At 43.8% G+C, this 14,294-nt stretch overlaps 1 protein-coding gene across 10 annotated transcripts in view; it reads right to left on the bottom strand.

The window, feature by feature from the left end:
• Nucleotides 1–14,294, bottom strand: part of PPARA (peroxisome proliferator activated receptor alpha) — a 76,582-nt gene that overhangs the window by 12,569 nt on the left and 49,719 nt on the right. For 9 of the 10 annotated variants that reach the window (XM_060188773.1, XM_060188768.1, XM_060188770.1 and 6 more), the window contains 3 exons: nt 9,816–9,976; nt 5,957–6,095; nt 5,158–5,360 (listed from right to left, as the gene is read on the bottom strand). In XM_060188773.1, the coding sequence (XP_060044756.1) occupies nt 5,158–5,360; nt 5,957–6,095; nt 9,816–9,976 (503 nt within the window). Of the gene's footprint in view, nt 1–5,157; nt 5,361–5,956; nt 6,096–6,606; nt 7,861–9,815; nt 9,977–14,294 lie in introns of those variants that run through there. The other variant, XM_060188776.1, reaches the window with a different exon arrangement.

The following is a 14,294-nucleotide window of genomic DNA, read 5'->3' as shown; positions in this document are numbered from 1 at the left end:
ATTAATGATAGGAAGAGAGAAAGACAGAACCAGAGCATTGTTCTGGTGTATGCGGTACAGGGGACTGAACTTGGATCTCATTGCTTGAGTCACTTTTCCACTTCACCATCTCCTGGTCTACTAACATTTACCTTTTTATGGATGTTACCACCTTATCTAACACTGCCTGTTAGATGAGTAAATCTGATGTATAAAATCAATCTCACTCATGGACAGAACTTGAGAAATAAGAATAGAAAGGGGAAGCACAAAGCAAAACTTGGACTGGGTTTGGTGGTTTGCACCAAAGTAAAGGACTCTTGGGGGGAGGGGTGTGCTTTCAGATCTTGGTGCAGAATGGTGGAGGAGGACCTAGACTGAGGGTGAGAGAGTTTTCCAGAAAACTGCAAACCATTAATCCTAATTGGGAAAATAAAGGAGTGAAATCAAGATGATAACGTGATTAAAAATGTGACGTATCAATCTGTTTATAATAAAAACGCTGAAAAGTTTGGTCCAGAAGCAATGCTATGCACGCACAAAGTCCTGACACTGCCTTGAAAACAAACCACCAACCCAACGTTTATTAAAAGTAAGGAGAAAGTATATTCTAAGATACTTGAAAAGTCACCAGACTTGGATGATAAGCATTCTTGATAAGACTGTCTTGAAAATCAACTTATAGGTGGAATTTAAAAACAAAGCACAGCAAGGGAAAACACAGGGTGAAACTTGGACTGGGTGTGGTGTATTGCACCAAAAACAAAGGACTTGGGAAGGAGGGAAAGGGATGGGGTGCAGGGACATTGGGATCCTGGTGTGTCTCCTAGACACCAATCAAGGGGAGATGAGAGGCTGTGCCTACTCGTTAAAGACTATATTAAAAACCATTACCCCCCCCCAATAAAATAAAATAAGTCCACATAGCTTCTATTTCATCATGGGCAGTGTCTTGTCTACTCCAGTCTCAATATGAATAAACCAGATGCTACAGGTGGTCATTTCAAAGAGACAGAGAACTGTTGTAAAAATGTTTAAGTAGCATGAATTCCCAGCTTCAGATCTGCTGGAATATGGATTTCAGAAAACAACTGTGTGGGGGGGCTGCACGGAAGAATCAGATGGGTCAGGAGATAGCTCACTCAGTAGAGTGACTGCCTTACCATAGTAGAGGCCCTGAGTTTGAACTCCAGCACCAAACACAGCAGCTCCACAGAGAGTGGAGCTGTGCTGTGAGGCCTTTCCCTTCCTCTTGGTCTGTCTCTCTCTTTCTCTATATGAAATGAAAAGAATGAAGAAAAAAAAAAAAGTCAGGAGTGGGGAAACTGCACATTCTGGAGGTTCTGAGACACCAAATAAAACCAAATAATAAACAGCATGAGGCAGAAAGCTGCCTAGTTTCCCCCCCAAATCATTCCATGCTAAGACTCCCCCTCCCACGTGCTCACACAGCATCTTGCTCAGTGTGTTCATAATGTCAACCACAAGAGTTCTTCTCTAAAACACATTTAAACAGCATTTTCTAAAAAGTTACTGAGAATCACCTTTAAGGGGTAATTTAACTGTGAGTTAGTGGTAGGGTTACTTTGCCCCAGTCAGTTGAGCTGAATAAAATTCTATTTTAAACAGCAGCCTTTGATTTGCTAAAGTTTAAATTGAACTAAAGAATTTTTTAAAGACTCAACATCCTCTTTATTTCAATTTTTAATTTTTTGATCATTATTATTTTTTAATTATTAAGTTATTGCTGGGGCTTGATGCTGTACAAATCCATAGCTCCCAGAGCCCAGGTTTTTTTCCTTCCCTGTTCTTTCTTTCTTTCTTTCTTTTTTTTGCCTCCAGGGTTACTGCTGTACTATTCCACTGCTCCTGGAGGCCATTTTTTCCTATTTATTTATTTATTTTTTAATGGATAGGACAGAGAAAAATTGAGAGGGGAAGGGGAGATAGGGGGAGAGAAAGACACATGCAGACCTGCTTCACTGCTTGTGAATCGACCCCCCTACAGGTGGGGAGTTGGGGACTCAAACCTGGATCCTTGTGAGGGTCCTTGTGCGACTCCTTGCATCTCATACTATGTGTTACCGCCCAGCTCCCTCCCCCCTTTTCTATTTTATTGGACAGGACAGACAGAAATCGAGGAGGGGGGTAGATAGAGAAGAGAAAAAAGACACCCGCAGACCTTCATCTCTCATGAAGCTTTCTCTCTGCAGGCAGAGAGCAGGAGTTTGAACTTGGGTCCTTGTGCATGGTAACATGTGAGCTCAAAAGGTTGCGCCATCACCCAGCCCCAGCCCATCACTTTTTAGAGATTTGGGTGAGCCTGGATAAAAGTGGGTGAGAGTGAAGAAGTGGGAACACATGTATGTATGAACGAGCAGGTGTGTGCTAGTGTGAGTGAGCAGGCATGTAACCGAGTGTCTCTGTGTGTATATGTTAGCGAGTGTGTGTAAAGGAGCGAGTGTGCACGCTGGTATATGTGTTGGGGTCTGAGCCCTTGGTGCCAGGTGGCAGTGGTACCAGGAAGGTGCCAACCTTAAGGTTCCTCGGGGTCTCATCTGTGTGCGGCTTCCTCCAGAACCTATCGCCTCATTCTGAGCTCTTCACAGATCAACATTCATCTTTTATTTTATTGTTGTTGCCACCAGGGTTATCGCTGGGGCTTGGTGCCTGTACAAGTCCACCACAGTTCCTAGTGGCCTTCCCCCCACCCCCAGCTTCTCCTTTGTTTTATTTTTAGATGGGGGGAAGAGAGAGAGAGCTGTAGCATGACTTCACTGCTCGTAAAGCTTCCTCCCTGTAGGTGGCAACCAGGGGCTTGAACCTGGATCCTCGAGCATAGTAGCATGTGAACTGTGTCTATAAGTGTGCCACCACTTGGCCCCCCACCCTCGATATATATGGGGATTTTTGTTTGTTTTGTTTTTTGTTTTTAAATAGGAACAAAAAGGCAAAAAGAGTGAAAAAGGCCACGGCGCCAAAGCTTCCTTCAATGTGCTGGAAGTCAGTCTTGAACCTGGGTTCTGAACATGGCAAAGCTTCACATTCTGCAGGTCATTTTTTTTTTTTAATTGTGACTACTTTCCCAAGTCTTTTAAAAATATTTAATTTTATTTTTTTAATGAGAGGAATACAGAGAAACAGATACAGAGAAAGAAAGACCAGAGTACTGCTCAGCTTTGGTTTATGGTGATGTTGGAGATTGAACTTGGGGCCTCAGAGACTCAGGCATGAAAGTTTGTTTTGTTTTTGTTTTAACTGGAGCAATGCTGAGCTTTGGCTTATGGTGGTGTGGGGGACTGAACCTGGGACTTCGGAGCTCAGGTATGAGAGTCTCTTTGCATAACCATTTTGCTATCTCTCCCACCCAGGCATGAAAGTTTTTTGCAGAACCACTATGCTGTCTCCCCAGACCTGCACGAGAGCTGGCTTTCAAAGACACAGCTAAGCGTCTGACGCTATCCAGTGTGGCTCTGGGTTTACCAGCTTAGAGTGTTTATGAACCTTTCTAAAAATTCTAAGCCTGGTTAGTTGGAGAAATCACTGAAGAATTATGGTCCAGGAGATGGCGCAGTGGGTAAAGCATTGGACTCTCAAGCCTGAGGTCCTCAGTTCAACTCCTGGCAGCACATGTGTGATATCTCATTCTTTCTCTCTCCTCCCATCTTTCTCATTAATAAATAAATAAAATATTTTTAAAAAATCACTGAAGAATTAAAACATTGTAAAAAGGAGGTTTAGTTTGCCTGTGAAAGTAAATAGCCTGTGACTTACTTTATTTTCATGTGTCTAAGAATTTTGCCTTGTCAATAAGGAAGGCTTCAAACTATTCACAAGTACAAATTAAACCTGTTTCCTAATGCTTGAAGGAAAACCACAAAATACCATTTATTCACCCTGGGCCAACTCTCTCTGAAGATGGCCCTGAGATTAGTTCTGTGATGGAGATAACATAGTTAACTATGAGGTGGGCTCAGCATGAGGTCAGGCTGGACAGGTGATAAGGGTAGAAGTAAACCTATATGATACTTTCTGTTGCTATCAAAAAAGTCCAGGATGATCCCCAAAGACAAAGATGCCATAAGCAAGTGAGTTTCTTTTTTTTTAATATTTATTTTATTTATTTATTCCCTTTTGTTGCCCTTGTTGTTTTATTGTTGTAGTTATTATTGTTGTTGTCGTTGTTGGATAGGACAGAGAGAAATGGAGAGAGGGAGGGGAAGACAGAGAGGAGGAGAGAAAGACAGACACCTGCAGACCTGCTTCACCGCCTGTGAAGCGACTCCCCTGCAGGTGGGGAGCCAGGGTTCGAACAGGGATCCTTATGCCAGTCCTTGTGCTTTGCGCCACCTGCGCTTAGAGCAAGTGAGTTTCTAAGCCCTGAGGTGTCATGGCCTTCTCATTGAAGACCAAAGGAAAAAAAAAAGGAGGAGGAGTATGAAGAGGTCAGAGAAAAAAAAAAGTCATTTTAGTAGAAAGGACAGACATACGAACACATTCTGAGTGGGCACTGAATAGCTTTGCTTTCTGGCATTAAATCAGAATCTTTTAAGAATACATTTAAGAAGTAACCCTGGGATCTCTTAAGCTATTCACTGGGTTATAATTTGGTGTATTAATTACAAAGTCATTAAAATAAATTGGCAGCTAGGAGCTTGACAGTGGATCAAGCCCAAAAACCAGAAGGTGATGTTAAGCTACAAGTTAGTGTCACTGAAGGAGGAGATGTTTCCCTTCACTGTTTTACCTTCCCCTGGGGGTGCGAAGTACTGTTTTCAACATTTGATGTATTTTTTTACTTACTTATTTTCCCTTTTGTTGCCCTTGTTTTTTATTGTTGTAGTTATTATTGTTGTTATTGATGTCATCATTGCTGGATAGGACAGAGAGAAATGGAGAGAGGGAGGGGAAGACAGAGAGGAGGAGAGAAAGACAGACACCTGCAGACCTGCTTCACCACCTGTGAAGCGACTCCCCTGCAGGTGGGGAGCCGGGGTTCGAACAGGGATCCTTATGCCGGTCCTTGTGCTTTGCACCATGTGCGCTTAACCCACTGTGCTGTTGCCCGGCTACCTTCGACATTTGATCCATCGCCTCAAGCCTCCTCTATGACTCTCAGTGACTTGCTGCCCTTGGAAATACTTCAGACTCTACAACACACAGAAGTGAAACACCTACTGGGTTGTTGCTAGTTTTCCCTGCAAGGATGAGCCGGGCTTTGACCTTGTTCATGTTGAAGTTTTTTAGGTAGGCCTCATAAATCCTCTTAGCCAGAGATTTGAGATCGGCGGTCTCAGAATCTTCGATGTCATGCTCACAGGTGAGAATCTCTGCTTTCAGTTTTGCTTTTTCAGACCTTGGCATTCGTCCAAAACGGATTGCTAGGGTTGGGTGGGGATGGAGGGAGGATGGAACATGGGAAATACACAGAGATGAGTACCACAAGGACTGACATTGGGGTGAGAAAGTTTGGTGCGTGAATTCAACTCTAAGGACAACTCTAAAGCTAAGTTAAAAAAAAAAAAAAAAAGAAAAACCACCCTCCCGTGCATTATTAACGTCACCCATCGGATGGGCCCAAAGCTGCTTCCGGTCCCTGGTATGTGACGACTAGTTTAGGCTGGTAGGTGAAAGTAAGCCTCAGAATAGGTTTCCGTGATACCTTGTTCCTTTTGTGGAAGGTGGGTGTGCAGCTTTTAAAAGCTAGTTTTTCAGAATTCACCTTCCCTGGAGAATTGGCAGTTTTCTAAAATAAAAGCATGATCAAATGTATTTAAGTTCATATATAGTAAGATGCTTACAATGGTCCACTCTTCCAACGTATGACATGAACAGTTAGCAGGAAGTCTCTGACATAAGATTTTTAAAGCCAACTGGAAATCACCTGGACACCATACAAGATACAACTGGCTCCAACCAGACAAGAAAGGTAAACTGAGTCATGGGCTGGGAAGACGTGATTGACAACCTTACCTACCATTATGTGACATCCCAACTGAAAGGCACTTGTGGAAACGACAATATTGGCACTTATTTCGATTCTTTTTCTGAATCTTGCAGCTACGATCACATTTATCATAAACCAGTTTTAGTCGAATAGTTCGCCGAAAGAAGCCCTGTGAGATTAATGTACAGTTAATTAAAGAACATGGACCTCTAAGCAGGGTCATTGGTTCATATACATTTCTTTTTGATCACCTCTTTTCTTAAAAAAATATATAATCACTATTTTTAATTTTTTTTTGCTGCCAGGGTGACTGCTAGGACTCCATACCTGCATTCCACTGGCCCCAGATATTCTCAATCCTCTCTCTCTTGCCCTCTTTCTAGTGTGTGAGAGACAGACAGAGAGAGAGAGACAGAGAGAGGCACCACAGCCCTGCTCCACCTGTGGGAAGGTACTCTCATGTGGTGACGAAGGGCTTGAGCTTGTACATGGTGACATGTGTACTTTACCAGTTCAGCTCTGGCCGAGGCCCCTCATTTAATATCTCTTTAAAATACACTACATTTTGAGAAACAGTTCTAAAAAGTTGGATGTAACTGGGACAGAGTGCAAGTCTTAAAATTTTTATATCTAGAAAATGATAACGGGCTAACTGTAAAGGGATGTCAACATGTGCTCACCTGGCTTGGGAAGTTAGTTGCGATTTCCCAAAGAGTGCGTGAGTTCTGTTGAAATTTATACACATGTCAGGGGTGGGGCGGTGGCACACCTGGTTGAGAGCACGTGTTACCATGCACAAGAACATGGGTTCGGGCTTCCACCTGCAGAGGGGAAGCTTCACAAGTCGTGAAGTAGGTCTGCAGGTCTCTCTCTCTCTCTTCTTTCCCCACACCCCTCTCAGTTTTTCTCTGTCCTGATTAAAAAGAAAAAAAAAAAAAAAGAAAAATGGCCACCAGGAACAGTGGATTCATATTGCTGCACTGAGCCCCAGCAATAACTCAGGTGGGAAAAAAAAACACCAAACAAACAAAAACACTATATATCTATCTCCTTTCATATGCCAACTTCCTATCTCTGACTAAAAACTTTCTAGGAGTTTTTATAAAAGAATATTCACACCCTAAAGAATATAAATTATTATATGAGGAAAGGTATCATTTGTCAATATTTTTTTTGCTTTGTAATAGCATCTTAGAAACTACCACTGAGAATCAACTTTAGTAATTGTACACATATACAACTAAACAAAGGAAACTAAACCACATCCCTAAAGAAAAAATCTACTTTACAAGTCACTTATGACAATTTATTTAAAAATTTAGGTGTGGGAGAGTAAGGAGATATGGATGGAAGCCAGGCCCGCATACCTGCAAAGTATGCTTATTCCCACTGAAATGCACCCAGCTCCCAAATCTCTCTTTACGTGGCCAGTGGAGCTAACTCCAGGCTAGAGCACAGGACTCCCATGTGTGTGGTCCTGAGTTTGATTCCCGATATTACATATGCCAGAGAGATACTCTCATGAATAAATAAAATGGTATATGGTTAGAAAACATCACTGACTCAGGAGGACAGGCCAGCCCCCTTGGTAGGAGACAGCAATTTCTTAGGGGGGGTTGAAAGAGGGAGGCACATGTCCTTATGTAATCAGCTATCTAGGTTTGTAAAGCAGGCTGGCCAGGTAACATGGAATTAATGAGGAGGGTTATTGCTGGGGCTTCATGCTGGCATGAGTCACCACTAGAGTAGATTTTTTTTTTTTAAGATAGCAGGTCTCAGAGGGTGGGCAGTGTTATATCTGGCAAAGCACACATATCACAATGTACAAGGATCCTGGTTCCAGCCCCTGGTCGCCAGTTATAGGGGAGAAGCAGTGCTGCAGGTGTCTCTTTGTCCCACTCTAGTTTTCCCTTCCCTCTCAACTTCTCTCTGCCTCTCTCCAAATAAAATAAATAAATAAATAAATATAGGGGGGAAAGACAGAGAGGGAGAGAGACACACAGAGAGAGGAGAGATACCACAGCACTGCTATACTGCTTGTGAAGCTGTCCCCATGCAGGGGTGATGACTGAAGCCTTCAACCCAGGTTCTTGTGCATGGCTATGTGTACACCCTACTGACTGAGCTATCTCCCAGCCTCTAGAGAAGGAACACTCCCCCCCCCCCAGGATGTAACTTATTATCACAACCCCTTTTGCCTGTGGCCCAGGCCTGGCTCAGGGCAAAAAGCAGGAGGGTCAAGACAGCAGATTGTGCGGTACACTTTTGAAGACTCAGACATTTCCCCAAAGCTACTCAGTAGCTCCAGCACATGCAAGGTAAGGTGATTTCTGCGTTCAGCCAGACATTCAGATTTCTATATCTCCCGTGACCTGTCCACATGAAGTGCCAAATCTGAGGGATTTGAGGGAGCTTCAACCTGCATCAGTCTGTGGTTCCTATTAAGCAGGGAAGTCATAGAAAGGCCAGCTGACGCCTGGAGGACAAGGCCTGATCTCCTGGTCTGATAGAGTCAGCATGAAAATGAAAGTAGGCAGAAGGGGACTTGTGGTTGAGGTTCAGGAAGGAACCAACAAGGAAACAACATGGGGCCTAGTGTTCCCCCTCAGTGATGAAGGTACAAAGGTCCGTCTGGTTACCAGAGAAGTACTGCCCTGGGGGAGTGTGAGGGTGGAGAAAGGTAAGCCATACTCTGACCTCATATCCAAAGGAAGGAGCCATTCTGTTCTGAGCTTTTTACAAAACGCACTGAGTTATCTCCCCCTCTCTCTGAAGAGAGAAACGATGCTATTAGGTCAGTCTCTTTCTTAAAATATTATTTATTTATTAATTCATGAGAGATAGAGGAGAAGGAGGAAGGAGAGCAGGAGGAGGAAGAGGAGGGAACCAATGAATCATGCTGGCTCATGTAATGCTAGAGATGGAATTCAGGACCTCAGGTTGAGTCCAATGCCTGGCCCACCACACCACCTCCTGGGCTATTAGGTTGGCTTTTTAATGGTGACATTTTCTATCCTTATAGTAATGACAAATAATGGTGTATAAAAATAAAAGGAACTGGGGCCAGGTGGGGGCACATTTGTAGAACACACACATTAACATCTGCAAGGATCCAAGCCTCTGGTCCCCACTTGCAGGGGTTAAACTGCAGGTGTCTCTCGTTCTCTCTCCCTATTTCCTCCTGCCCTCTCAATTTCTCTCTGTCCTATTAAATACAAGAAAAGAAGGGGGAAAAAATCACCACCAGGAGTGGTAGATTCATGTTGTGACCCCAACAAGAGTTTGGGACTATTAGCACACAAATGACGTCAGCCTGAGGCGGGACACACGGAGAAGGGAAGGCATGAAGCGCAGGACTTGGAGCAGGCCACTCTCTTTGGCTGCTGCTGCTTCTCCTGGTCAGAAGCATCTCGGCGGAAGTGTGCCAGGTATTCGCCATGGCTACTTCTCCTGGGAACTGAACACGTGTGACTCTGCTAGCTGGTAAACTTGTAGACCCCTCTACAGCCATGAACAACCTTTACCAGAGCTGATAATTATTTATCTTATGGGACTAAATTTTTGATAACTATACTCAGACTTTATGGACCTAGAATTCTCTAAATCCTTGATGATAATTGTTTATTTTGCCTTTTACCTGTTTCACCCTAATAAACCTTGTATTGTTTAAACCAGTTCCCAGCTCCCCACAGTAAATCCTTTCACACACCGCAGCAGCCCCACAAACCCCTTTTTAAGTTAAATAACAACAGATTCATCATGCAGGCACTGTGCCCCAGTAATAACCCTGGCAGCTAAAAAACAAACAAATAAAATGGAAAATAAAGGGAACCATAGGTAGTGACTGAAGAGGCCACCTTTCTCTCCTCCAGGCCTCCCTCCCCAGTACCTTGCAGCCTTCACATGCGTGCACCCCATAGTGGTAACCGGAGGCTTTGTCCCCGCAGATCCTGCATTCAATGTTCAGCGCTAAGCTGGGAGGCTCGTCCATGCTCCCAGGAAGCACAGGGTAAGTGACTGACGAGGGGCTGGAAGCTGGTGAGAGGGTATCTAAGAGCAGAAGAGGAGAGACTTATGAATATGCCAGGCAACCCCTGCTCCTGCCTCTAAACCGGGTTGCTGAGGCCAAGGTTAGGGTTAGTTCAGTGGGTAGGGTCACCTACTGTCTGTCCTGCCAACCCCGTCTGTTCCTGTGCCCCCCCTTGTGCTGACATCCCCACAGTTGGTGCTGAGCAGTCCTGGGGGTCCAGAGCTTCATGTCCAACTGTCTCACAGATTCATCTACTCACAGGGGCGCCTACGCAGACCTTGGAGTTTTGTTTGCTTCCTTGGAGCTCTTCTCCAATCTCCCCCCTCCCAGTTTTTAACTTTGTGATTCATAGTGGGTTACAAGATTGTAAGATTATAATGTATAGTTCCACACCACACCTCTTTTGTAATGTTTAACTTAGTGGGCAATGCCCCAAGCATAGTCAGTGAGAAAAAAACAGGCTGGGCTTTCTTAAAGTTAGAAACTTTTCTTAAAGTTAAAAACTTTTCTTAAAGTTAAAAACTTATGCACTTGCAGGAGGGGAAGTCACTCAGCTGGTGAGACACCACAGGACTCACATAACTGAGGTTCCTGGTTCCATCCTGCCACCAATTGTACCTCACTGGTGCCCTCATATTTCTCTCTCTCTCTTTCTCTCTCATATGTCAGTCTCTGTCTCATATGAGATACATAAAACACATCTTTAAAAATTCTTCCAAAAAATATAAACTTCTTCTCTTCAAAAAAGATTGTTAAGGATATGCAAAGACAAGCCACAGGCTGGGAATAATATTTTCAAGACACACATCTGATTTGAAAACTTATACAAAGTCTTACAACTCAAAAACCATAAAATAAAGAAAAGGGGCAAAAAAAAAACATCTGAGTAGACACCTCACCAAAGAAGACAGATAGTAAATAAATATAAAGATGGTTAACATCAGTGGCCATTAGGAAATTATGAATTAAAGCAGCCATGAGACACCAGTATATACCAATTCATTAGAATGGCTAAAACCCCAAAGCTGTCAATACTAAGTGCTGACAGGACATGGAGGATAAGACACTCATTCTTTACTGGGGGGAATGCAAAATGGGACAGTCACTTTGGAGGGCAGTTTGGGAGTTTATCGTGATAAAAAAAACATGCTTGGAGGAATTATAAGCCTAAAAATTTACCCAAGTTATATGAAAATTTAAGTCCACACAAAACATACACATAAATGTTTCTGTAAAATTTCTTTCTTTTTTAATTAATTAACTTATTATTGGATAGAGACAGAGAGGAGAGGAGAGGGGGGATAGAGAGGAAAAGTGACAGAGAGAGGTAATTGCAGCTCTGCTTCACCACTTGTGACGCTTTCCCCCTGCAAGTGTGGACCAGGGGCTTGAAACCAGGTCCTTGTGCACTGTGATATATGTGCTTAACCAGGTGTGTCCTTGCCTGACCCCTCACATGAATGTTTCTGTTAGCTTGATTATTCATTGCCAAAAAATTAGAGGTAATCAAGCTGCCCTTCAATGGGTGAACAGATAAAAACAAAAAACAAAAAAATTCAGTCTGAAGAGGCTAGTGCTATTTGATTCTAAATAGATGACGTTCTGGGAAAGGTAAAATTATACCAATGGCAGTAAGGTCAGCTGCTGAGTAGTGACGGGGAGAGCTGACTAGGTGAGGCAGAGGGCTACTCTGGAGGTAGCAAAACCATATTGTATATTCTGAATAAAAATGTAATGGTGGTTACATGACACCATGCTTTTGTTAAAACCTACAGAACTTGATAGGATGGACTTTAATGTCACAGTGAGGCAACAGTAATTTAAGCAGTGGGGGTCAGGAAGATGGTTCAGTAGGTGGAGTGTGTGTATGAGGACCTGGGTTCAACTCTGGACACCACACGAGATCGGCAGGGGCAGAAATAAGTCACTCCCCGGCTTGTGGGGCACCGCTTTGGTCTCTCTTTTCTTCTCCTCCTCCTTCTCTCTCATCAGAAATAAAGATTAATAAAATGACCAGGGAGCCTCAGCCAGATAGCACACGATGTACAAGAGCCTGGTAGGGATCCTTGGCATCAGAGAAACAGACAAATAAGGATTAAACTAATTTGGGAGGTCCAGGGGCGCCACGATGGGTAACAGTCACAATGGGACTATATTCTAAATGTATGAGACCAGCTCACTGAAGAAGCTGGGGAGGAAGTGGGCTGATCCAGATGACCCTGGGGATGAATGGCGTCTAAAAGACTGAGGGACAGGAACAGCCCATAAGCTCAGCACTTTCGCTGATGAGACTTGTTCCCATGGGGACCTGGATTAACAACTCTGAGAACACTGCACTGTATTATGGAATCTCCTTTTCCTATTCTTCCCAACCTACCCCACCCCCAACCTGGGTTTTTGCATTTGTAAGATCCCACCATTCCCAATAGGCTTTTCTTCTTTCTTTCTCTCATCTTTCCTTCCTTCCTCTCTCTCTGTCCCTCTCTCCCTCTCTTTCTTGATAGGGGTTGAGAGGCAGAGAAGAAGGAGAGAGACAGAGAGACACCATGGCTCTGTTCCACTGCTTCTGAAGCTTCCCTTGTGTGGGTGCTCTCATGTGGTGACTGGGGGCTTGAACCAGGATCCCTGCACTTGACAAAACATGCACCCAACTGGGCAAGCTGTCTCCCAGTTCCTGTTTATTTTTAATTTTTATTTTCTATTTTTTTTTTTTTTTTGCCTCCAAGGTTATCACTGGGACTCAGTGCCTGCACCACGAATCCACTGCTCCTGGAGGCTGTTTTTATCCCTTTTGTTGCCCTGGTTGTTTTATCATTGTTGTGATTATTATTATTGTTGTTATTGATGTTGTTGTTGTTATATAGGACAGAGAAAAATCGAGAGAGGAAGGGAAGACAGAGACAGGGGAGAGAAAGACACCTGCAGACCTGCTTCACAGCTTCAACCCCCTGCAGGTGGGGAGCCAGGGGCTGGAACTGGGATCCTTACGCTGGTCCTTACGCTTTGCACCATGTGCCCTTAACCCACTGCACTACCTCCTAGCCCCCCCCCCCCCCCCCGCTCCTGTTTAAACAGTGTCTGTTCCCAGTGGGCTTGCTGGTTTTGGAGTCTGCACTTTCAGCTACTCTCCAGGAAGACTTACTGATGGGCAGTGGAGAAATATTCCCTTTCCCACTGCTCTGAAGTTAGGAAACGCTGACCTTTCTGGAGTTGACTGGGCCAATCAGAATATAATGTAAGGGAAGCAGTGGCAGGCGGGAGGGGGCACAGCTCTCTCACCCAACACTGCAGAGAGCGCTTCTCCCTCCTCACCCCCTGAGAAACCTTGAGACTCCATCTCATACCCAGGCACACAGCCACCCCTCCTGCCCCATCCACCTCCAGCCCATTTAGTTCCCAGCCATAGCCCACATCCGCCAAGAAGCCTCATGGTGTCGAGTGCACCTCAGTGAGATCAGGATGCACTTTGGACTATGCTAGACTGGGCTGGCCTCAGGGCCACCTGGAAGGATGAACTGATGATGACTCGTCCTGGTGATACATGGCTATCCGAGCAGACTCCCAGGCTTTATTACTCACGTTCCTGGATACCTGCTCTAGTTCTTACTGCAGTGTAGGAGGCAGGCGGTGGTGTGGTTACGTTTCCAGATGGAATGGAGTGGTTTTTTATTACAGGAGGAGTCTCTGTTTTTAAGGTATATAAACTCAGGGGGCTGGGCAGTGGCACACCTGGCTGAGTGCACATGTTGCTGTGAGCAAGGACCTGGGTTTGAGGCCCACTTCCTACCAACAGTGGGGATGCTTCATGAGCAGTATAGCAGGTTTTTAGGTGTCTCTCTTTCTCCTTACCTCCCCTTTCCCTCTCAGTTTCTCTCTGTCCTATCAATCAAAATATAAAGAAGAAAAGAAAAGAAAGAAAAAAATGGTTGCTGGGAATAGTGGATTCATAATGTTGCACCAAGCCCCTAGTGATAACCCTGGTAGCAATAATGTATATACATATATATATAAACATATATATTTTAAGAGGAATAATATATAATAATATATATTAATAATAATATACATATATTCAGAGGAATTTTTGAATGTGGCTTATTACCTGAACAGAATGTCTGTATGCAAGTGTATGTATATATATATATATATATGTATATATGTATATATATATATATATAATTTTCTTAATATAATTTTTTAACCAGAGATCTGTTAAACTCTGGCTTATGTTACTGGGGTTGAACCTGGGACTTTTGGTACCTTAAGCATGGAAGTATTTTTGCATATCCAATATGTCATCATCCCAGCTCCTGAATAAGATTTCATCACTATTTGGTT

The sequence above is a fragment of the Erinaceus europaeus genome, chromosome 4 (genome assembly GCF_950295315.1).
Source record: "Erinaceus europaeus chromosome 4, mEriEur2.1, whole genome shotgun sequence".
NCBI lineage: Eukaryota > Metazoa > Chordata > Mammalia > Eulipotyphla > Erinaceidae > Erinaceus > Erinaceus europaeus.
This window is presented reverse-complemented; position numbering and strand designations above follow the sequence as displayed.